Source organism: Cherax quadricarinatus, chromosome 70 (genome assembly GCF_038502225.1).
Source record: "Cherax quadricarinatus isolate ZL_2023a chromosome 70, ASM3850222v1, whole genome shotgun sequence".
NCBI lineage: Eukaryota > Metazoa > Arthropoda > Malacostraca > Decapoda > Parastacidae > Cherax > Cherax quadricarinatus.
The window spans coordinates 12,803,843-12,829,226 of NC_091361.1; the positions used below are offsets into that span (position 1 = coordinate 12,803,843).

The 25,384-nt window shown below is 40.6% G+C and overlaps 1 protein-coding gene across 2 annotated transcripts in view; it reads left to right on the plus strand.

Annotated features, from left to right (window-relative positions):
* Positions 1–25,384, plus strand: part of LOC128702379 (whirlin) — a 1,352,782-nt gene that overhangs the window by 730,463 nt on the left and 596,935 nt on the right. For both annotated transcript variants that reach the window (XM_070099896.1, XM_070099897.1), the window contains exon 4: positions 9,246–9,410. In XM_070099896.1, coding sequence (XP_069955997.1) covers positions 9,246–9,410 — 165 coding nt within the window. The remainder of the gene's footprint in view (positions 1–9,245; positions 9,411–25,384) is intronic.

The window sequence follows — 25,384 nt, forward strand, 5'->3', positions numbered from 1 at the left end:
ATATAGAGTTGAAGAACAACCTGAGGACTTCTATTATTTATACTTCTAGACATGAAGCCAAGAATTCTGTTAGCTTTATTGCGAACACTAATGTACCGTTGTCTTAGTTTTAGATTACTGCTAACCAGAACTCCTAAATCCTTTTCGCATTCAATAGTATTAAGAACTACATTATTTAGTTTATATATCGCATGGTTATTTTCCTGTCCAACATTTAGAACTTTGCATTTGTCTATATTAAACTGCATCTGCTACTTTTCCGACCATTGCATCAGTGTATTCAAATCATCCTGGAGTGCTCTAATGCCTCATTAGAATGAACTGGATGGCCGATTTTGGTGTCATCAGCAAATTTGCTTATGTCGCTATTTATTCCCTCATCTATGTCGTTTATGTAAATTGTGAACAACAACGGGCCCAACACTGACCCCTGTGGAACACCGCTTGTGACGTGCTCCCATTCTGATTTTTCCCAATTTATGCAAACTCTCTGCTGCCTATTTGTCAGCCATGCCTCAACCCAGGAAAAAATTTCTCCTCCGATTCCGTGTGCCTTAAGTTTCCTCAATAGCCTCTAATGTGGAACTCTATCGAAAGCCTTACTGAAGTCCATATACACAATATCATATTCAGTACCATGATGTACCTCCTCATACACCTTAGTGAAAAAAGTTAGTAAATTCGTAAGACAGGAACTCCCCTTTGTAAAACCGTGTTGAGATTCATTAATCAATCTGTGCCTATCAAGATGGCTACGAATTGCTTCGGCAATTATCGATTCCATAAATTTTCCCACTATGGAGGTAAGGCTTATTGGTCTATAGTTCGAAGCCAAGGACCTGTCACCTGCCTTGTAAATCGGTATTACATTTACCATTTTCCACTTATCAGGCACTATGCCAATTTTGTAGTGATACGTCAAAAAGATTAGCCAAAGGTGTGCTAAGTTCCTCTTTAAATTCCTTTAACACCCTTGCAAACAGTTCATCAGAGCCTGGGGATTTGTTAGGTTTTAGTTTCTCTATTTGCCTGAGGTTCATGTCACTAGTTACCGCAATCGTGCATAGTTTAGGAATATCGCTAGAATTTTCCAGGGTGAAAACTGAGAGGAAGTAGGTATTGGGAATTTCACACATATCCCTATCACTGTCAGTGATCTGGCCAGAGTTACTCTTAAGTGGGCTTATGTTGTCCCTAATCTTACATCTGTCTACCTGAAAGAACCCTTTTGGGTTAGTCTTTGAATCCCTTGGAACCTTAGCCTCATAATCCCTTTTTGCTATTCTTATTCCTTTCTTTGTTTTTCTTTTTAATTAAATATATTGATTTCTTAATTGCCAATCCCCTCTTTTGATACGCCTATATATGCCTCTCTTTTGACCAATGAGATGTTTTAATCTATTGTTCATCGATTTGGGATCATTTTTGTTAGATCTAATTTCCCTTCTCGGAACAAAAGTTGTCTGGGCAGCTAGAACTATGCTCAGAAAAACGTCATATTGGCAACCAAGATCACCTACCTGACCCATAGTCAGGACATCCCAATTTAGCCCACCCAGGTAATTTTTCAGTCCCATGAAGTCGGCCAAGCGAAAATCTGGAACAGAGATTTGATTGCAGTTATATGGGTAATTCCATGATATATTAAAACTAAGTGATTTGTGATCACTTTCCCCAAACTCATCATTAACCTCAAGATTATTAATTAGTGAATTTTTGTTGACAAGAACCAAGTCAAGCAGATTGTTTTCTCTAGTTGGTTCTGTCACAACCTGTTCTAAATAGCAATCCTAAACCGTATCAAGAAAGTCACTAGACTCAAGATTTCCTGTCATATTGTACCAATCAGTTTGTCTAAAGTTAGTCTCCCGTTATCACAACATTTTCATATCTAGATGCCTTATGAATTTCGTCCCATAACAGCTTACTGCACTCTCAAGGTGTGGGGGGCCTATAAATCACACCCAAAATTAATTTGTCACGACCCTAGAGAAACTGTAGCCAAATAGATTCTGTGTTCGATGTTTCTAATCCTATATCATGTCTAAGACAATTTAAATTTTCTCTGACATACACCGCCACTCCACCACCCTTCCTGTTGATCCTATCAGTGTGGAATAGTTTATAACCCTGTATGTTGCATTCAGAAGGCATTTCTCTATCAGGTTGAACCAGGTCTCTGTTATACCAATGATATCTATATTGCCTACAGTTGCAAGTAATCTTAGCTCATCTTTCTTATTTCTTAGACTCCTACTATTTGTACAGTAAACTTTAAGGGAGCTAGTCACTCGTTGCCCTCTACTATCTACCTGTCTACTATCTACCTGTCTAGCCAGCAATTTATACCAGTTGCCCTAGACATCCATTCATTGCCCACTCCCTTTCTCGGCAAGATGCTACATATGACTGGGATTCCTCCCTTAGACCTAACTACTTTTATGGCTGACCTGTACTTATCCAGCAGCTCCTGTCTCGTGCCCTTCCCAATGTAATTACCCCCAGCACTAAGATAGATAATGGGCTTGTTCCCATTACCTGACATAATACTATCCAACCTGCTGACTATGTCATCAACACCAGCTCCAGGAAGGTACACTCTCTGTCTGATCTTTCTGTCTCTGTTACAAAAAGCACGGTCCATATATCTTACCTGAGAATCTCCTACTATTAAAATATTCTTACTTTGATTAGCAAGGGAATCAGTGGTACCTTCAATCTCACTAACCATTGAAGTGCACTCGTCCTGGAGAACAGAGAATCGATTTCTTACCTTCATATATGCATTGCATTAATGCCCATTTCGTCATTTGTAGTAGTGTCAGACTGCTATAGTACGTTGCAGGCTACCTGGTAGTTTTATTTCACTACTTCGCCATAGGTATACACTTATGGTTATGCCTCATTTCTACTAAACGAAGACGTCGTTTATTTTTTGTTGGATCCCTGGACACGTTGATGTTCGGAGTATCGAACGGACAAACTCCGCCACTCGGTCAGCAGTTCATGACCTCCCAGTATCATACAGGGAAATGCCTCTCTGGGATTATTTTTTCGGTAATCTCTCGACAACTTCGCAACCTCTGGCTACAACGGTGGTCTAAAGTGGTCGACAATAAACTGCCTATTGTTATTCCACGTTTAGGTTTCTGGTCTTCTTACAATATCGGTCGTGTTTGAGAGGCTACGCTGTCCCGCCTAGAGATATCCAATGGAAACGCGAATGACACCCCTCTGTGAGGATTGCCACATTAAACTGTTTATCTCTTAATACATTGTCCTACCTATCAACAGGCACGCAGAGTTCACTTCCGATGACTCCACATTAATTTACTTGCTCTAACTGACGATCTCACTGAAAGTCACATCTTTGATGCGAACTCTCTTTCATTTTTTAACAGAAACAAAGTTGTGATGAATGGTTTGAAAAACCGACAAGTTGAAGATTGAGACACTTATGCAGCATATGGAAATCTTTATTCAGGAAACGTTTCGCCACACAGTGGCTTCATCAGTCCAATACAAAGAGGAAGGCGTAAGGAGAGGAGGAGAATGAGGTAATCAGTCCCTCAACCTGGAGTCGATGTGTTCAGTCCATCAATCTTGTAGAATGTACAGCATAGGGCCGTAGACGTGGCTTATATACTGTAGTGAGGTGACGTGAAGCAGATGGAGGCGGGGTCATAGTGGTACCATCCACTAGTCGAAGTAGGTCTTCGTCCAAAGGTTGAACAAGTGTTGAAGAATTCTTTGTAACAAGATCCCATGATGCTGCAGTGTCTGACAGTTGTGATGAATGGTTTGAAAAACCGACAAGTTGAAGATTGAGACACTTATGCAGCATATGGAAATCTTTATTCAGGAAACGTTTCGCCACACAGTGGCTTCATCAGTCCAATACAAAGAGGAAGGCGTAAGGAGAGGAGGAGAATGAGGTAATCAGTCCCTCAACCTGGAGTCGATGTGTTCAGTCCATCAATCTTGTAGAATGTACAGCATAGGGCCGTAGACGTGGCTTATATACTGTAGTGAGGTGACGTGAAGCAGATGGAGGCGGGGTCATAGTGGTACCATCCACTAGTCGAAGTAGGTCTTCGTCCAAAGGTTGAACAAGTGTTGAAGAATTCTTTGTAACAAGATCCCATGATGCTGCAGTGTCTGACAGTTGTGATGAATGCTGTACATTCTACAAGATTGATGGACTGAACACATCGACTCCAGGTTGAGGGACTGATTACCTCATTCTCCTCCTCTCCTTACGCCTTCCTCTTTGTATTGGACTGATGAAGCCACTGTGTGGCGAAACGTTTCCTGAATAAAGATTTCCATATGCTGCATAAGTGTCTCAATCAGAAACAAAGTTATTGTACCAATTTTAATTATATTTGTACCTTTAGTAGTCTCCACCAACCGACTTCTCAATCTCTTCCATACTCCTGCCCTACATTAACCCCTGACCTCCGCTTATTCCTTCTTAAACACATCCTGCCATGCAGCGTTCTATGACCTTGTCGGATTTATCGCTTGGTTCGATTATTATTATTATTATTTATTATTATTGCATCATTTTATATTGTTTATGCTCAGACCGACTTTCGTTGACTAATTGCAATAATAAACTTTCACTTTTCCTATTCGGTAATAGCTGTTCCTCTTGAAGAAAAATCACCGAATGTTGTTCTGCAGAATGAGGAGAATGAATTTCTGTGTGCGCACGTGTGTCAGTGGAGACAGACAGAGAGGGAGAGAGGAAAGAGACTGGGAGTGCACTTTTTCTTAAATCCAAAGGAGAATGCATTTACCTCGTTTCAGAAGTAGGTGAGAACAGTAGCGTGTCATATTTCATGATTACCGGACGAATAATCAGACCTTCGCCACTCCCTGCCTTGAATTAACCACATGACTTCTAGCAATTCATATTAAATATAAAAAAATATTAATCCCTTTTTTCAACCTGTACGAGATTCATGGAAAAGAAAGTTGTTCTATTGTTACTGGAATCTCGCCACACATCAAAGATATCTTGTGGCTTTAGAAATATGGATAAAACACATTTTTTCCCCCCGCAGTCTAAGATAAACAATCATACATCTCAGGGAGTAAAATTAACTCGAGCCTAAATCCTTTCCGGAACCAAATCTAACTTGTAAAATATATCCATCAAGAAGGAAGATATAAACAAAGGTATATATCAGTGTGATGTGAATTTAAATGGGAACTTATGCATGCTAGAATCCTGAATAAGTAAGAACTCAGAGAGCGGAATAAGGAGAAATTCATTTCGACTAGAAAAAAGAATGGAGAGAAAGTCATTTCATGGGGAATAGAAAATAAGGATAAACTTGTAATGGAGACGAGAATAAGGAAAACCGGAGGAAAAACTCGTCCCGACTGGCAGTGAATATCCAGAGGAAACAAATCACTGCCAAACGTAAATAGCGAAACGTAAATAGCGAAACGTAAATAGAGGCAAACGTAAACAGTGACAGAGACTTAACTAAGCGTACATCTCTGCTGAAATCGAAAACAATCAGCAAAATATATCTGCCCCAAAAGCCCTTGATTAAGGAGGCACTTAGCTTCTCAAGAGTGAGAATAAGTAGATTCATATCTCTGAATGGATAGGAAAGTAAACAGGCACATATCTCCGCTGAAAACGTTAACAAATAGAAGAATCTTCTTCTCGACTTGGAAAGTCCATTTGCTAGAGACGATTCGTAATCTTTATTGATGTGCTGGGTCAGTGCGTTAAGAGCTGCAAAATTTCTTTCGCTATATTTCTGAATGTATTATACTACACGCAAAGGGTTCTAAAGTATACTTAGGGGAAGACATACACGCGAAGTATGTACGCTCTTGTGTTGTATATATATCGTGGTGAATAAGTAAAACTTGCAATTTTGGCTTAAATAGCAGCGCTCTTCTTGCTGAATAGGACAAGCGAAAATTTGTGTATGCAATAATTTAGCAAAAATCATTCTGAACTTAACGAAAAAAATATTTTTTATTGGGTATATTAAATTATTGTAATCTTATACTATATGATATATTTAGCTAGATTAGTCTAAATTAAATTGTGCTTGTTATAATAAGGTTAGGTAAGTTTCCTTAGGTTCTTTTGGTACAAAATAATGAATTTTTAATTTAACATAAATGAAAAAATATATCTTTAAATGTATGAGACAAAATTTTAGAAAGGACTTGATATCATTGAAAAATGGTGTTGAATTACTTGCTTATGGAGTTGATCCTGAGTCGATTCTATATATGTATATGGCCTGAGTTGATTCCATACATGTATATGGCCTGAGTTGATCCTATATATGTATATGGCCTGAGTTGATCCTATATATATATATATATATATATATATATATATATATATATATATATATATATATATATATATATATATATGCAAAACAACTACTGTGACAGAGTAGTGAAATTCCAAGGGCTTTCGTGACTACTCACATTGTCAAGGAACTATGTGAGTAGTCACGAAAGCGCTTGGAATTTCACTACTCTTTCACAGTGGTTGTTTTGCATATTTTAAAATCACCTGTTTACCTGTTTACTGTGATCTTATATATATATATATATATATATATATATATATATATATATATATATATATATATATATATATATATATATATATATATATATATATAAAATATGGCCCTTACAGAAGTCCACTTGCAACTGAGTGCTTTTGTAGTGTTTCCGGTAGACAGTGGTAGTCACCTTCTACTAACAATAATCTGATTGCCGTAATGTTTCATTAAACATCTAGTTACTCTAGCTTCTCAGTCAGTGTTTTAGATGTTTATTTCATGGATATGGGAAACAAGGGAAATCATTTTATTTTTTTACTTGAGGTGTCGTTCATAGATTGAATGTTAATGTTGAATGTTAATTTTGTTAATAACGCTAATACGATTAATTAGTTTTCTCATATAATTGTACAAAAGTGTTTACTCTGTATTAGCAGCCTGGAGGTCGTTTTGACAGGAACGTTATGTATGAGCCGGGGCAGGTTATATTTACCTGGGAGTTGAAAACTGGAACGGGCAAATTGAAAGAGCTCTCTAAGTCTTATTTTAGTTAATGATGTTCATCCATTTAGTTCCCATGATTGTTTATGGGTTCCATGATTCAGTAAGAAGGACAGAGACAGTGGAGACGTCCCCAACACCTTTACAGATATGTGTGTCTTCAATTTGCGATATCGACCGGTAAGCCAGCTGAAGGCCTCGGTCAGATGACCAAAAGCTCCAACGGCGGGTCATCATCTGACTAAGACACGCGTCAGGAAACACTTGTCTTGTTTCCCGACGAACCTTAATCTACAAAAAAAAAAATGCTACTAAAAATGTCGTCTGGTTCGGAAAATATTGTATGGATGGCCTGTGGTCATTTTAATCTACATGAAGCAAGTAAAGATTAGTGATGTAGAATCGAAAAACAGCCATCACCACACTAATTAATATCACATTGCATTAAGAGGTAATAGGCAGTCACTTCTCAAATTTTCATAAACACAGTGTTATTGAATCAAGCTAAGCAAATATTACATAAATAATGGCATTTGTACTAGTGCAGGATTGCTACGATGTATTTCAATATTAGATTTTTATGTTGCTAATAAATCTAACATCAAGAACGTACGGTTTATTTGTTTACATGGGGGAGACTGGGTTGAAAAGATACATGAACACAAGGGATACTTTGTGTGTCGTTGGAGGTTGTTTTGTCTCCGTCTCTGTATTGTTGTTATTGTGGGATGTCTGTACGAGGTGAGGAACTGTGTCAGGTAGAACAGAAGACGACCAGAACATGACAATGTTGTCATAACTAGATGAAGTTCTCATCTAGTTATGATAACATTATAATAGACTGTTTTGATTCATAGGGTTTTTGGCTTTATCTTAATAAATTGTGAAAAGTTTAATTTTGTGCAGTATCAAGGTTTCTTAAAAATTAGAGTGAAGTTGTATTTAGCAATTAATTCATTTGGTGAATTTTGTTTATTTTTCCTGAAACAGGTATTTGCACCTGCTGCCTAATATGTATAGCCTAAACTGCGACTATAGATCACTTTTATTATATTTCTCCAGGCTTTATTTTGTATGGACCTTAAAATTTACCTCAATTAAACCGAAAGTTTTAAAAGCAAATGAGTATTTGGGGTTTTCATTACATTTAAATTAATGGCATTACCTACATATTTAATCTAAGTGGGTAATACACAAGATGAACTTATTAGATATGACATCACACATTCTGAAGTACTTCGGGAACTCTCAAGGTCTGATGCTACCTTATATAACAGCTGATCTTAATTTTCACCTCAGTGCTTCTGGAAAGGTCTGTCCTCTCGTACGAAACCCTCACAAGGACCTTTAGAATGTGTGTTTATTAAGGGCATCCTGTATTGTCAAATATGCATCCTTGCCCACTGGATATTTTGGCTGTATTTAGTTACATTGCTAACGACATGAATTTCCATGCTGTACATTAGAGTATATACCCTAAGTTACATCCTTGCCTACTGGATATTTTAGTTGTTAGATACATTACTAACAATTTGACTTTCCATTCTTGTACATATGAATATGAATTGTAGAGATTACATAACCGCTCTGAGCCTCATTACGATAGCCTTATACTGACAGATTTGATAAAGGATAAGTAACGACCTTACTGGTAAGTGCCTCTGTCTTTCAACGGTGAAATTGCTTTTGATAAAAGGAATTGGCCCTTTCCTATTTTCGTCATATAAAAATTGGTAGTCTCCCATTTCTAGGATGATGGGTGGCCCCCCCTGAGAGTTTACTGCCTCCCCTTGAATACAGTATTAAACTCTTTCCCTTCTCTTCTCCCTCTCCTCTCAGCTCCTTTCTCATGTTTACCGTCTCCTCCCTTCCCCTCTCCCTCCCACATCACCACCACTCTTATTAGCACTCCTCTCCCGCACCACCACTCACACACTCTTTCACTCTCCCACACGCAACCAACTCCACAATCAAGGTATCACTCTCCTCCCACACACACTATCACTCCCCACACGCTGACGCTATGACTCTCCTCACACAGACACACACACACACACACACACACACACACACACACACACACACACACACACACACACACACACACACACACACACACACACACACACATACATTGGCTATCATTCTCCACCCACAGCTGCTAACGCTATCACTTTCCTTCCACAGCTGCTCAAGTCGTGTGAGGAAGTTACGCTAACAGTAGCAACAACTAGCCAGCTTCCAGCGTCAGTGGTGGTGGCTCAGACGTACTCGTGGGTCAGTCCTGATGGCCGCTCCACCAGCCCACCACCAGAGTACAACCCCCGCCTCCATCACCACCAGGTCTCCAGGGTAAGTACAGTACTACAATTCTCTGGTAAAAAAAAATCACCTGGTACGAGTCTGATATGACTAGTCATGGCCTTATGGAAGAAGCTGGTAGTCTGCCTACTAACATGGCGGAATTCAAACATGCGTGCTAGGTATGTATACACCGAACAGCAGCTTGTTGTGCAAAATATTTTTTTGGGAGATATTAGTAGGCTATTCTTCTTGAGCATCAGGGATAATCAACGGTTAGCGGAGTCTTGTTTATACACCCGACTAATCACAGCGAACTTACACAAAGAAACACTTGTACATACCTGCCCAAAGCGAAATTAGTTTTTCTTGTTAATTTGTTAATTCAGTTTTTTGTAAGTTAATTCAACGTAAATTAACACGCTATAATGAGCAACAATTAATTATATTTATTATTGATTTCAGTTAGGTTCAGTATTGTTTGGCTGGGTTGAGTTAAACACTAATTTATCGCTTACAATTTGTCGAGGAGTAACACTGATTGTTACTTGTAGATCACACGTCAGGAAACCTTTTTGGCAATGAATTGGCTAATAAAGTGTAATGCATAACATAGATACTTGAATTAATGGTTTAGAAACCCGACTGATTGTCTCACGCTTAAGTTTTACCGTTTCTCTACACTGAACTGAAGAAGCCAGTGGCTGGCTGAACGTTTCCAGAGTATAGATGCCTAAGTATTGCACGCATATCTTATTTATCAACTGAGCAGACGGCACTCAGGAGCGGTTTTACGAGAAGTAAGCAATGAAATCTGCTCAGAGGAGAGCTCTTCAAATCACTTCGTGTAGCGAAACAAGCTAAAAGTCTCACTGAATATTTAGATATCACTGTTTCTCAGGTAGAAGTGGAAAATTGGTAGTGATAGTAGTAGTCGTAGATGTGGTAGTAGGTATTAGTAGATATGGCGTTAGCAGAAGGCAGTAGTAGAAGTGGTAGTAATTAGTAGAAGTGATATTAGGTAGAGGTAATAGATGTGGGTGTAGACAATAGTAGTAGTAGTAGTATGAAGTAGTTGAACTGAATATAGTAGAAATGGTAGTATTAGAAGTGGTAGTATTAGTAGTAGTAGAAGTGGTGATGCCAGTAGTAGTAGTAGTAGAAGTGGTGATACCAGTAGTAGTAGTAGTAGATGTGGTGATAGCAGTAGTAGTAAAAGTGGTGATAGCAGTAGTAGTAGAAGTGGTGATAGTAGTAGTAGAAGTGGTGATAGCAGTAGTAGTAGAAGAGGTGACAGTAGTAGTGGAAGTGATAGTGGGTTGCAGTAGTAGGTACGTAGGCAGTAACAAAATTAGAATCAACTGTTTTCTTAGCTATTAAAACATTCCACGAAATGTTTATCATTCCTCAAGGGACTTCCTGGATATTTACAAGACATTTCTTCACCCATTTTCAAGAGACATTCGAAACAATTAATTTACTTTTGTGTAAACAATGTGTCGCTCACAGCGGCCTTTATCCAATCAAATAAAAGACCACGAAATTCACCAGATTAAGGAGGCTTTAGGCTGGATGTTGAAACCAGAGAAAGTGGATCCCCTGTACCGGAGGAAGTGGTTTCTTGCACAGTGATGTACGGGGGACATGGATCCCTAGTACAGGCTTTGTAGTTAATCCCATGTACAAACGGAAGTGTTTTTTTTTTTTGTATAAGGGGTAAGTCGATCTCAAACCCTGAGAATTGGAGCTCTTATACAAAAGAAAGTGAATCCCTTGTACAGGGGAAACGTGGATTCCTTGTACAAAGGGAAATGGATCTCTCGTACAGGAGAAAAGTGGATCCTTTGTACAAGTGAAATTGGATCCTTGTCATGAGATGGAAATGGATCTTTTTTCACAGGAGAAATAGATTCCTTGTAATGACGTAAGTGGAGTGGAACCCTTGTTCAATCGGAATTGGATTCCTTGTACGAGCTGAAGTTGATCTCTGGTTCTGAGGGAAGTTGAGGCGTAAGATGAAATCTAAGAGTTGATGTGTAAAAGCTGGTGAAGTCTTAGAGAACCAGAGAGTTAGTTTTGTTGACACTGCTTGACTTACTGCCGGCAATAAACAGTTTTTTTTTGGGACTGCTTGCCCCGCTGCTGGCATCACTGGTGAGGAGACTTGTTTGCAGAGAGAACTTTTATTTAAAACGTTGTTCCAATAAAAGTTCTTTTTCTAAATGAGTGTTTTTCAGTGGTTTCTTTTAATTTTCTATTTCTCTGTGAGTTTTATTCGTTGTTCTCACGCTATGCTACATTACTTACCTCCACCCATTCTTTCTCTGTCTCTGTCTCTCTCTCTCTCTCTCTCTCTCTCTCTCTCTCTCTCTCTCTCTCTCTCTCCCTCCCTCCCCCTCTCCCCCCGCTCCCCTCTCCCCCCTCCCTCTCTCTCTCTCTCTCTCTCTCTCTCTCTCTCTAGTATTAAAAAGGAGAAGAATTTAACTACTGCAATAAGAGACATGCTAGAAACACTGTCATTCTGTGGTTGGATGTGCGCGTTGTGTTGCACACACATCTTTCCAAGGTGTGTTTTGTAGAGACGCAATATTTACTCCTTCACAGGTGTTGTTCCGTTGCAGAGACGCAGCATTGACGTCTTTTTAGGTTGTGTTGAAGAGACCCAACATATACGTCTTCCTAGGTTGTGCTCTATTACAGAAAAGCAACATTACGTCTTTCGAGGTTGGTGTTGCTTTGTAAAGACGCAGTATTACATCTATGATGGGTTGCGTTGTGGAGACGCAAAATTTACGTCTTTCCAGGTAGTGTTGTGTTTTAGATACGCTACAAATAGGTCTTACCTACGCTGTGTTGTGTTGTAAAGATGTCCCACAAACATCTTACCCAGTGTTGTCGTAAAGACGAAATACCTACGTTTTACCGAGGCAATGTTGTAAATACGCACCACTTACGTCATACTCCCTCAGTGTTGTGTCTTAAGACGCAATACACACATCTTTCCAAGGCTTTTTAAAACTCATTCCAAGCTTCGTATATAAGTGAGCTCTAGAGCATTAAGTGCGCAGATGTTATTACTGAAAACCACCACAACACAGGTTTGTTATGGGGTGAGTGCAAATACTAATTATCGTGAAGAAACTAACATGTTGCATTGAGTCGATGATTCGCTATGATTCCTTAATAAAACGAATTATTGTTCCAATGGAATATTGGTGCAAAACGTTCACACTTTCTTCACTGTTGCTGTCAGTGTGCAATTTGGATGTGAAATAATAATAATATAATAATCACAATAATACTCGTAATAGTAGTAGTAGCAGTTGTAGTAGTAGTAGTAGTAGCAGTCATGGTATTAATTATAATAATCATAATATCATTAGTTGTTGTTCTTGTAAAAGTGGGTAGTAACAGTAATATCACTGATAATAATAACGTGCAGAAATTGGCACTGATGCAACAACTGTTCTCCGTACCTTTTATTTCTTAAATGAAACACGTTGTGAAGACTGGATCTAAAATTGCAGTTAGTGTTAGCGTTCACGTTATGGGTTCGCACGCCATGTCAGTCCACAGGTATTTCCGCTCTGCTAACAGGCAATATTTCCCGTCTGCCAGCAAGCAGCATTTCCAGCTAGTCACTAGGCACGATTTTCCCGTTTGCCAGCAGACAGCATTTCCGTTTACCAGCAGGCAACATTTCCCATTTGTAAGCAGGCAGTATTTTCCTTTCTGCCAGTAGGCAACATTGCCCTTCTCCCTGCAGGTAACATTTCCCGTCTGCCAGCAAGCAAAACTTATGTGCCAACAAGCAACATTTCCCGTGTACCAGCAGGCAACATTTCCCATGTGCCAGCAGGCAGCATTTCCCATGTGCCAGCAGGCAACATTTCCCATGTGCCAGCAGGTAATATTTCCCATGTGCCAGCAGGCAACATTTCCCATGTGCCAACTGGCAACATTTCCCATGTGCCAGCAGGCAACATTCCCCATGTGCCAGCAGGCAACATTCCCCATGTGCCAGCAGGCAACATTCCCCATGTGCCAGCAGGCAACATTCCCCATGTGCCAGCAGGCAACATTCCCCATGTGCCAGCAGGCAACGTTTCAGAGCTGCTCAAGTCTTTAGGCTAAAGTCATGAACTTAATTACGTATTTAAACTGTTTGAAATTTCGTACCAAAACTCGTGGTAAATGTCAGAGCCGAAATATCACTGGAGGAAGAGTTTCAGAGCCGAAATATCACTGGGGAAAGTGTGTCGGTGCTGAAATATCACTGGAGGAAGACTGTTTCAGCTGGAGTCCATATGGAATGTTATAGCTAGATAATCTACATCTGTAAGATTCTGGAGGGATTATTTCCAAATCTACACAGCGACATCACTGCACATGAACACAAGAGGGTTGCCAGACTGTGCAACCTTCCACTGATAAACTCAACAAGTGGAATATTACCCCTATTCTTCAACACCCTTCATGCATAAGGGGAATTACCAACAAACCTCTGGCTGTCTTCTAGAGGAAACCCGTTTGGTTCCTTTAGTCATTTCCTGATCAGCCGGACTGTGGTGCATACATCAATCAAACCAGCAACCAGGAGGTCTGGTCTGTGACCGGGAAGGGGCGGCGGTGACCTCTGAAAGAGACTACAGGCCACCTACAGATTACCTTTTAGACGGATGCCACAACTGGATATTGCAAGGACGGAGAGTGCCGGAATTAAAGACTCCATTTAAGGAGATTATCAGAGTTGGAACCTGCACGGAGGGCCAGTGCCTGAGCCTATAATTCCTTGGACAGTGTGACAGAGCTACAGAAACTCCATGGACGGATAGTGCCAAAGCTAGAGACACCATAGAGTTCTAATCCTGGAGCCTTCATGGAAGGACAGCTCCAGTGCTAAGCTGAGGAAGATAATGTTGGAAGTCATTTTGGAAATGTGAGTCTTACTTTTAACAATTAACTTGCAGGCATTCTCGTCAACCTGTCCAACTTGGTGAACACAATATCTGTCTGAAGTTTATTTTAGCCTAAAACGAAAACCCAACAAGGATAATCCAACTCTGGTATTTGCACTAATTTCTGGAGGGGGCAAACTTCAAGGCGCCTCTAACAACTTACCAGAGAGTATAAGTATGCTTGCCTCGTGACGGCTTAAGAGACGACAGCGTTATGCATATTAACAGCCGTAACTACCTTAGAACGTTCAGAATGCCAGGTTTGTCATCATGGAATCTTAGCTATTTCGTAGACGTTGTTTAAAATTGCTTTTCATCCTTACCATCGCAGAAAATACAGGCCATTTTATTATACCGGAAAGACTTTTCCAGTTAAATCCAATCCCTGCAGACCGTAATCATTGCCTAATTGCGGTCTCCATCTCTTAGAGGACCTTACCTTATCCACTCAATATACTCTGTGTTTCTATTAATTCTTTTTCATTGATGTATCTATTGGTTGGCAAGAGTTTCCTTGATAAATGTCCTAATAACTACTTATACGCCTTTCTAACGTTCCTTGTCAGAGCTAGTGAGTTCTTGAATGGTGAATGTCAGAACCAGAAAACTTCTTGAATGGTGAGTACCAGAGCTAGAGACTCCATGGAGGAAGGGTGTGTCAGAGTTGGAGAAGACTTGGAGATTATGTGGAGGCCATTCTTTGGTGATCCTAGTCTGCTTGTCAGAAAAAACATCAGTAACAACAACATAGCAACAAGAAGAACGTTTGGTGGTCTCGACCCTCCGTGTCAGAGCAGCAACAATAACAAGAGGAACGAGAACAACATTTGGTATTCCGGAGCCTCCGGTATCAGAGCAAGAACAAGAGTAGCAAGGAAAGCGACAAAATATTCATGTAGTCCACATAAAACAGAAAATACTTTCGAGGCTCATATACAAAACCTACTCAAAAATGTATCGGAAATTCTTAAGAATTCACATGATTATGGCGAATGTCCCGCGGGTTGCTGAGGAAGTGGGAGAGAGAGAGAGAGAGAGAGAGAGAGAGAGAGAGGGGGGAGAAATAGGAGGAACGTAGGTTAGGCAGGAGTGATGGAGATACACAAAGAAGAAAGTAAATTAGGAAGAGTGCAAACTCGGGCGGACAGACTAACGAATGAATATGAAGGGAGGGAAAGAGGGAAAGATGAGCAAGAGGAAAGTTAGGAGAGATCGAGGGAAAGCTACCCAAGAATTTGTTTCCGTGCCCCAGGCACCAATCAAACCCCGCCCCTCCCACTTCTATTATCCTACTCGGAAGACTGTTCCACGCACCAACAACTCTGAAAACGTAATAAAGTTGGTAGAATTACCGACAATGTGTAAAGTAAAAGGACACAAGTGCAACTAATATGACATTTATTGTGGCAACGTTTCGCTCTCCAGGAGCTTTATCAAGCCATGATAAAGCTCCTGGAGAGCGAAACGTTGCCACAATAAATGTCACATTAGTTGCACTTGTGTCCTTTTACTTTACACAACTCTGAAAACCAATACTTAACTATGTTCTTTCTAAATCTAAAATGATATAGCTTATTTTTGGTTCTTATTTGATTCGATATCCTCTGTATTTTATTAATATCACCTTTGTTTATGCCCATCATCCATTTATATACTTAAATAATATATTCTCTCATTCTACATCTGTCAAGAGAGTGAAGATTCAGGCTGTCTTCATGTGGGAGATTCCTTATAGCATAATCTAAGGCTTTGCTTTTTCACAATTTCTGTTGTCAACTTTTTCCAATGATACATGATGACTGTTATTCTTAAGATTCGTGATATCAAAGCCTAAATCAATATGTCTACACTCATTTTTACCTTCCTAAACGCATACCTCTAATCCTAGTTTAAAGCCCTAACAACACCCTCAACTGAACTAACGATAACATCCACACCTGTCCTGGATGAGTGAACCCCATCTCTGGCATACATGTCATTTCTGCTGTAGAAGTGGTCCCAGTTGTCAGTGGATCACATTGCGTTATCTTTATAGTATTTGTCCAGCCAGCAATTAAAGCCAGCTGCTCTGGATAACCATTTCCAACATCCCCTTCTCGACAAAATGCAACATATATCGGGGTGCCCTCCCTTCTTCCTGATTATGTCTGTTGCTATCCTCTACTTTCTAATTAAATCCTCACTTCTGTGCTTGCCTACATCATTGCCTCCAACACTAAGACAGATAACAAGAATGATCCTATCACCATTTATGATGTCAAGCTGGCTAACAATCTCCTTCATTCCAGCCCCAGGAAAGCAAACCCTCTCTCTCTCTCCTACTCCTATCCATCATGGAGAAGGCTCTATGTACCTAATCTGATCGTCCCCAACAAGCACAATGTTCTTACCTTTGTGTTCATTGTGTCATTCCCAGTAGTCGACGCACATTCATCAAGGAGCACAGAGAATGTGTTTCAAATTTCCATAGCAGTCTCCTGGCTCTTTATTTCTGCCTTTCCATCCCTCCTCGTCATCCTCATCTTCATTCCATGCTGTTCGGCCACTGTCCAGCATCCTTTCTTGACCTGAGGATTCACAACAGGAGGATTAATAGGAATTCTCTTGTTTTCCCCAGTCAGTCTCCGTATCTCAAACCTAGCCACCTTCAGCTCTTCCTTAAGCTGCTGGTAGAGTTGCTCGATGGAGGGCATAGCTGGTTCACTTTCACAGAGATCTCAAAGAGTATGTCTTCACACTAGTAAGTCCACATTACCACTGATGGAAATCCACGTCACCACTCGAGCAAGTCCATGTCTCCACTTCGCTTCCTGGAATCTACCTGGTGGGTGCTCCGGGAGGCAACACCCCCCGCGGCCCAGTCCTTGACTTGAGCCTTATGAAACTTGCTCCCTAAGTCTGGCGAATATATTACACAAATTTGGGAGGGTAAGGACACACGAAACAAGTTTCCCCTAAAAAACAAACGGGAAGAAAATGTTCGCAGTTAAGTCAGATGAACCCTGTTGCCTACACTCTTGCAAAACCAGACTCCCATACCTGTTTCATAAGTAAACAACGACAGGCTTTCCCAGGCCTGTAAGAGCTAATGTATGATGCCCCTTACTGATTGCCCACCGTATTGTGTACGATGAGAATAAGTGTCCCGAGAAGAAAACAGGAAATATTCGTCACTGATGCTCGAGGCTGCAGTAGAGAGAAGTCGGCACGCCACGACGCCTGTTTTATGTGGGAGATGCTATTGTTGTTGGTGGTGATGGTGGTTATTAAGGGTTACGACTTCACAACCCATGTTTTCAATAAAGATACTCAAGTGTTGCACATGTGTCTAATTGATTAACTTTTCGGCTCTCTCAACTATATATTTACATTCCTGTCAGACACAGCAACATCTTGGTATCTTCACACGGGGAATTCTACGCTTCCTTAAACCTGCAGGCATGACCCACTTCCACCTGTGGATTTGTCTGTGGTGGCACCGCCTACGATTGTTTCCCCTCACCTGTCTACAGTATACAAGCTCCTTCGCGCATATGCTATATTCTTATCAAAACCGAGATTGATTACATCGACTCCAGGCTGAGGGACTAATAACCTGAAACTCCTTCTGGTCTTCACCATTCTAATTTGTATTGGGCTGAAGAAGCCACTGTATGGCGAAACGTTTATACAATGAAAATACCCAAGCGCAACATGTGTATCTAATTTACCGTCTTGTAGGTTCTCTGAACCAATTATCTGCGTTCCCAGTGATGTTAAGGGCAGATGCGGTGTACGCTGCGGTGGTCTTATAAACTCTAAATAAAACAGTTTTTCATGGCTGCATAATCACTTACATAGAACAAGGACAACATCACTGGTTGCTTCTTAGATTTAAAAATTTCCTGCACATCTTGCAAATCACTCAACATACTGATCCTGTCGTTCGTGAGAGAAGACAGTCTTTTGGAAACGTGATGTATCCAGTAACTGACTTCCTGGATCCAGACTCCATTTATCTGGGAAATAATCATGCAGGATCAGGGGAAGTGAGAGCTGCCCTAAAGAAAGGTACTGATGATATTTTATACTGAAGCAGAATAAAGCAGCCTGAGTAAAGTTTTAGCAGTAGTTGAAAGAGCTGCAGCGAAACGGTAGCAGCACCATCAACAAAGGAGCAGCAAAAGCCGTTGCAACAAATCAGCACAGCAACAAAACAGCAACATCACGACTCACGAAATCGTAACAACACGATTGCAAACAAATCACGGTACGGTTGGGGTTACACTCCCTGGTCATTAGTTCTAACCCCACCCGTACCTTGTTTCTTTCCAGAACATTACCACCACCAACCAACACCAGCACAATCTCAGCAATCAAGACTGAAGAAACGATAACCCCAGCCTCGAACAATAGCCCTGATGCTGAGTGGAATATCTAAACACGTCATTCCTTACCCGGCAACACTCCTCACTCTTGCCGGCTGAGAATATAACGCCAACACGTACAAAACTAAAAGATCCTTGGAGAAATTTGAATGAAAATACCGGCTTTTCAAAGCCCAGTCCATTGTATGAGGTATTCTTCATCCTTTGAACATCAGAGAAGGTTGAGTCTTCAACCAGCGGCCTGATCATGACACCACATCCAGGAAAACTCTGAACTTGGCTTCTCATATCTTTGGTGGTTTTGAGATAGGACAAACACCTGTGGCTGGATCACAAGCTCAGTTTGAAAGGATCATAGAGAGACTCCAACTTTTCGTCTTCCAGCAAGGTTAAATAATTGGGGAATTTCCAAATGGTGAAAAAAAAGGACAAAATAATTACAGATTCTGATTAACTAATTCATTTAAGTTATAGCTAAAAAAATATTTTAAAATGTTTCGTAATATATGTAAATATGTCGTGTAAATATTTTATACATCTTTTAAGGCTCAGTATTTATGTGTGGATTAATAATAACAGAAAAAATCAGTAAAACAAATTTTTGTTTATTTACTTTATCAAAAGTAAAATAGCTTTCATTGTGTTTTATTATTTTTATTGCTGGTCTTACAAAAAATTAATTTAGTGTATGAAGTTAATCGCAAGAAAAATATAATAGACTTGCTACTTTTAGCACGCTTGGACTTCGTCTTGGTCTCGATCTCCGTAAGGTTTCGTCTCTCTCTCTGTCTCTATGTTTTGTCTCAATGTTGGTCTTCGTCTCAATATTTCTCGATATGTTTTGGTCTTCACTGCACCTCTGGAGGATACGAATTATGATGGGCAGCAGTGTCCATGGGTCATATGCCTCGAGAAATACACGAGAGGCGACGGTTTCGGCTGATTCATACCTGGATTATACCTAGAAAGGTCTTGGGGGTCAATGCTCTGTGTGTAAATATGAAGCCTTTTCTTAGGAAGGAAGAAACTGTCAGGCTAAGTCCATTCGATCCATGTGTGTTCTTGACAATACAGACCTACATAAAGCCACGCAACAGACAAATAGTTTTTGTCCCTTTGCCATGGTGGCTACCAGAACTAAATGACTAACACATTACAGACAGAAACACAATATACGAAGACAAAAAAAGACGGCGTAATCCAAACCAAATCCAGGTAACGATTCAAGCCACACGAGAGTTATCCCTGGAGGTCACGAGAGTCTGCAGGAGCAGAGGCAATATCACTGGCGGTAGCAACAACACCGTTAGCAAAGATAAGCAGAGGGGGGATGTGAGAGACATAGTGTCAAGAGTACCAGTGGTAGCGGTGTTAGCATCAGCGAAGCTTCGAAGTCCACGCTGTATCCAAAAGACGTTCGGAGTTGGGGGCCATAATTCCACTTTGTAGCCAGGAGTGGCGGGGACGTAGTGGCAACCATATCCGTTCTTTCCCCCAAGATCTTTTCCTTAACCACAGACAGCATGGCACTGTTGTAAAAACAGTAAAATGGGTGGCTGTTGACGGAACCTTGAACAGTTGAAATATAATATAATTACATGAGCCACTCTCAGTGGCTCATGAGCCACTCGCAGACTATTATATCGTATTTTATCTTCTATTTATAGTTTTTAACCTAACCAAGATTATAAATAGGCTGTAAACTCTATGTGAAAGTCTGACATAGTTATTGGGAAAAAGAGGTTGATGTTCTAAGTCATAAGTGATAGGCCACAACAAATTTAGATAAGTGAAATTTCCTTGATAGAAGAAAAAAACTGAAAAGTTGCTGAGTTTTTAGACAAAGCTGCTCACGTTATCACCACTCGTGTGACTCGGCGTCGGAGGGACGACTCCTTAGTGTAAGTGTCGTCTGATTGTATCACAGGCAGTGTACTGGTATCTGTGTGGCAGTGAGAGAACAGTATTAGTATTGTTCCTGTGCGGTATTGGTAGAGTAACCGAAGTGACTGGCACTTTGTTATTACTACATACCATGAATCTGATTATAATACATTGTTGAAGGCTTGTTTTTTTCTGCACTGTTGAGTTTCACTTATTTTAACTGCAGTAGGATGATTGGTATGAGGACAAAAACGTACTCGTTGATCAAACCATACCCCCGGCCGGGATTGAACCCGCGGTCATAGTCTCAAAACTCCAGCCCGTCGCATTAGCCACTAGACCAGCTAGCCACAATAAGATTCATCCAACTAGGTATATTTCTACACCATAGGAAAGTTAGCACAGGCACCTCTGTGACCACAAATGCAAGTTTTTACAGACGAATCTCCAGCTAGCGTGGCCGTGACGAACTCTAGCTCAAGTTGGATGAATCTTATTGTGGCTAGCTGGTCTAGTGGCTAACGCGACGGGCTGGAGTTTTGAGACTCTATGACCGCGGGTTCAATCCCGGCCGGGGGTATGGTTTGTTTGCAATCGTGTCATTACGATTTCTTGAGTCAAGTCGTACTCGTTGATGTACATATAAGTGTGATGTGCATATAAGTGTAAGATGAACAAGATGGCGAGTCTTACATCTTCCATTAGCTGATCATGTCGGATTGACCGGAGAGCAAAGATGGAGTCTGCTGAGAACAGAGTGCTGCTATAAGGAGCTCCTATGTCGTATCAATCAGTTATCAGTATGGCTCCACCCACCGGACTATCAGTTGTGTAGATCTCCTCCTGTACATTTGTTGTCTGGGGCCTCTAATACATCAGTGATGTACAGTAAATTGTTGGGATGTTTAGCATAGGTCATGTTCATTCTGCATTGTGCAATAGTGTCTGTACTGAATACATGACCTGCAGTCTCCTGCAGGTCATTGCCTTTTCCTACTAGTTATCTGGTATCTTGTAGTATTTCATTTCACCGACAATACTTCTCTAATAAGAGATACACAAATAACCGGACATAGAGGAGATTATGACGACGTTTCGGTCCGATTTGAACCATTTACAGACACAAACTGACAGAAAGGGGAGGAGGCACTACCTGGAGTCTACCCGGAGGGTATTCCGGGGATCAACCCCCCGCGGCCCGGTCCACGACCAGGCCTCCCGGTGGATCAGGGCCTGATCAACTAGGCTGTTACTGCTGGCCGCACGTAATCCAACTTATGAACCACAGCCCGGCTGATCCGCCACTGACTTCATCTGTCCAGCTCCCTCTTGAGGACAACCAGGGGTCTATTGGTAATCCCCCCCGTATGGCTGGTGGGAGGCTATTGAACAGTCTAGGGCCAGGGACACTTACGGTGTTTTCTCTTAGTGTACTAATGGTGCCCCTACTTTTCATTGGGGGTATGTTGCATCCCCTGCCAAGTCTTTTGGTTTCGTAGGGAGTGATTTCTGTGTGCAGATATAGTATGTTTAGTATACTGCCCCCTTCTCTCCTTTCAAGTCACGGTATTGAGCCTCTTTGTTACATGTAAGAGATGTTGGAAGGGCGAAAACGGCTCAGACATCCTGCTGAGTCTTTAAATAAATAAGACATATGCAAAACCTGGGTGTATGTATTGTGGAAACGTTTCGCCTGCACAACAGGCTTCTTCAGTCAAACAACAGCGAGTGCAATAATGGATAGAGAAACAATTTTTGAATGACCTACTTCTACAACTGAATGAATGATATGTTTGCAATGTGTGTCTGGATAACTCACGAAATCGTAATGACATGATTGCAAACAAACCATACCATGGGCGGGGATGGAACCGGCAGTCAGAGTCATAAAACTCCAGATAGACGCGTCGGTCTGGAGTTTTATAATTCTGATCGCGGGTTTTATCCCAGCCCGTGGTATGGTTTATGTGTCTGGATAGTCACTGAATGTTTAACCATCCAGTGCCTTTATTAATACAAAACAGTGATATAAACGGAAAATTGTAGAAGAGGTGGTAATCAGTCCCTCAGCCTCAAAGAATTATAAATGACTGATATATTCCACTAGAGGGCCACGCTCACCTGTGACGTGAACTTAGGTGCTTCACCCCATTTCTGTTTAGTATATAAAGTCCAATTGCATGTTTACGTTTTATTCTGAAGGAAATGACCATCACCTGTCAAGGGTGATGGACTGACTACGTCAAAACTACTACTACTACTATCTCACGAAATCGTAATAACACGATTACAAACAAACCATGCCACGGGCGGGGCTTGAACCCGCGGTTAGATAGTCGTAAAACTCCAGATCGACGCGTAAGCCACTAGGCCAGCTAGCCACAATAATATTATTCCAACTGGGTGTATTTATACACCATAGGAAGGATAGCATAGAGACCAGTGTGACCACAAATGCAAGTTTTTAAAGACGAATCTCCCGCCAGCGTGGCCGTGACGAACTCCAGCTCAAGTCCCCTCAAAGCAGTTATCATGACTCAAGAAATAATAATGGCTCTTATTGTAGCCAGCTGCCCCAGTGGCTAGCACGTCGGTCTGGAGTTTTACGACTCTCTAACCGCAGGTTTAATCACCGCCCGTAGTATGGTTTTGGTTACTTCTACTGTTTCCTGTGTTGTATTCACCTGTCTGAGACCGAAAAATCCTGCTGTTCAGGGAAAACATTTCGTAAACAGATATTCATGTATTGTACATGTCTTGTACACGTGTCGGTATCAGTAATACGATAAGTCTTTTGTTAGGTAAGACACATATGCAACAGTTAGGTATCTTTATTATGAAACGTTTCGCCTACACAGTAGGCTTCTTTAGTCGAGTACAGAAAAGTTGATAGAAGCAGAAGATACTTGAAGACGATGTAATCAGTCCATCACCCTTAAAGTTTTGAGGTGGTCAGTCCCTCAGTCTGGAGAAGAGTATTGTTCCATAGTATGAAACAATATTGTTTCATACTATCAACTTTTCTGTACTCGACTGAAGAAGCCTACTGTGTAGGCGAAACGTTTCATAATAAAGATACCTAACTGTTGCATATGTGTCTTACCTAACAACCTGTCGGTATTTTATACCATTTTAATGTTCGATAAGTCTTTTCTTTGCTAGGAAATTAGTTGATGAAATTTCATTGCATTTATATATTGTTCAGTGTGAACGCAGTGATCTAAGCTTAGCCCAAAATATTTTAGTTTAGTTCACCTCAAGCAAGAATGGTATAGCCTGATTATGCTCCTCAGTGGTACCTCGGAATACGAACTTAATTCGTTCCAGAAGGCTGTTCGACTGCCGATACCCAACGAATTTGTTCCCAAAAGGAATGTAAATTAGATTAATCTGTTTCAGACCCCCAAAAATACACTTGCATAAATACATAAATACACTCACATAATTGTTTGAGTTTTGAGGTGTTCGTATCCCGAGGTACCACTATTGTATAAGCCTTGAAGAGCAGGGTTAGCACACCGAGTTTATAGGAAAAAAAATCTGCCAACTTCTCGATCTAACTCTGATTTTATACGGTGAGTATAATTCCACATTATTAGTAAAAAAAATTTCTAAGGTCCTGTTGCTTGATCATTATTGTTCGGGATATCTGTGTCTTATTCTTTTACCCAAGTTTCCCGAGAGTGATAGATGAAGTCCAAGGCTTGTGAGGCGCGGCACTCCTCGGTATGCCAGCTTGAGAGAGGAGTCATGTTGCATTATATAGCTGGTCAGTTAGGAGAGTCTAACCATGATCTTATTTTTGGTGGTTAGGTATAATGTTTGTCTTTATCCAGATTATTGGGAATGCATTTATCCTCTGAAGTTAGTTCGTAAAAAGCATGGATATTTCGTTTCATGAATCAGCGTGTAATTGCACGAAGCAATGCCATCACTGCCACGATTAAGAATTATACACATGTGAAACATCTGGGTATCATTACTGTAGATGTTTCGCTATCCAGTGGCTTTAGCAATACAAATTCAATGACATAATTGGAAGACAGTAGACCTATATACAAAAGGTGAGGTAATCAGTCCCTCAGCCTTGGAGATGGTGAAGATTACCGTAGCCTTGAAGGTCACTGGATGGGAAAGTCACTGGATGGCGAAACATCTACAATAAAGATACCCAGATATTGCATATGTATCTAATTCTTCATCTTGTCGGTATTGTATACCATTGCCACGAGTAATATCGTTTCATGGTGTGTATGGGTAACTATTTGTAGCTCGTGTGTGATGAGTGGAACGTCTGTCAAATCAGTTTCATCCCATTCCGTTCTGATATCTTCCTGTCGGTCTGGCAGGAATTCAGACTTCAGATTTTGGATATCCTGAGGAAGTTGTCTAGATTCTTGTCATGAGATGAAGAGTATCCTGCGTATCTCTGCCTCTTGCAGTGATTACTTTAAGCTGGAACCTCAAGTCCCGCTTTCATCCTCCTACGCTATAAACATCATTCTCCCACGCTCTTCCTCTTCTCCTGTTCCTCCTCCTGCTTTTCTTTCACGTGTTCATTCTCCTCTTTTACCACCTCATCAGTTACAACTTGAGCCCCGTGTTTCGTTTCACTCCAGCTAGAACAACAACGCATCTACAGCATTACTCCTTCTAATTTGTAGCTATAGCAGAAAAGATAAATCCCGAGACAATGTTATCGTTCATATTTTTTTATTTATTTCTTTATTGTTTATATCAGATGTTCTTCATTAGTGTACTGATATTACTGCTTATGTCTTGATTATACCTTAATGGTGCAAATTATTAACAGTAG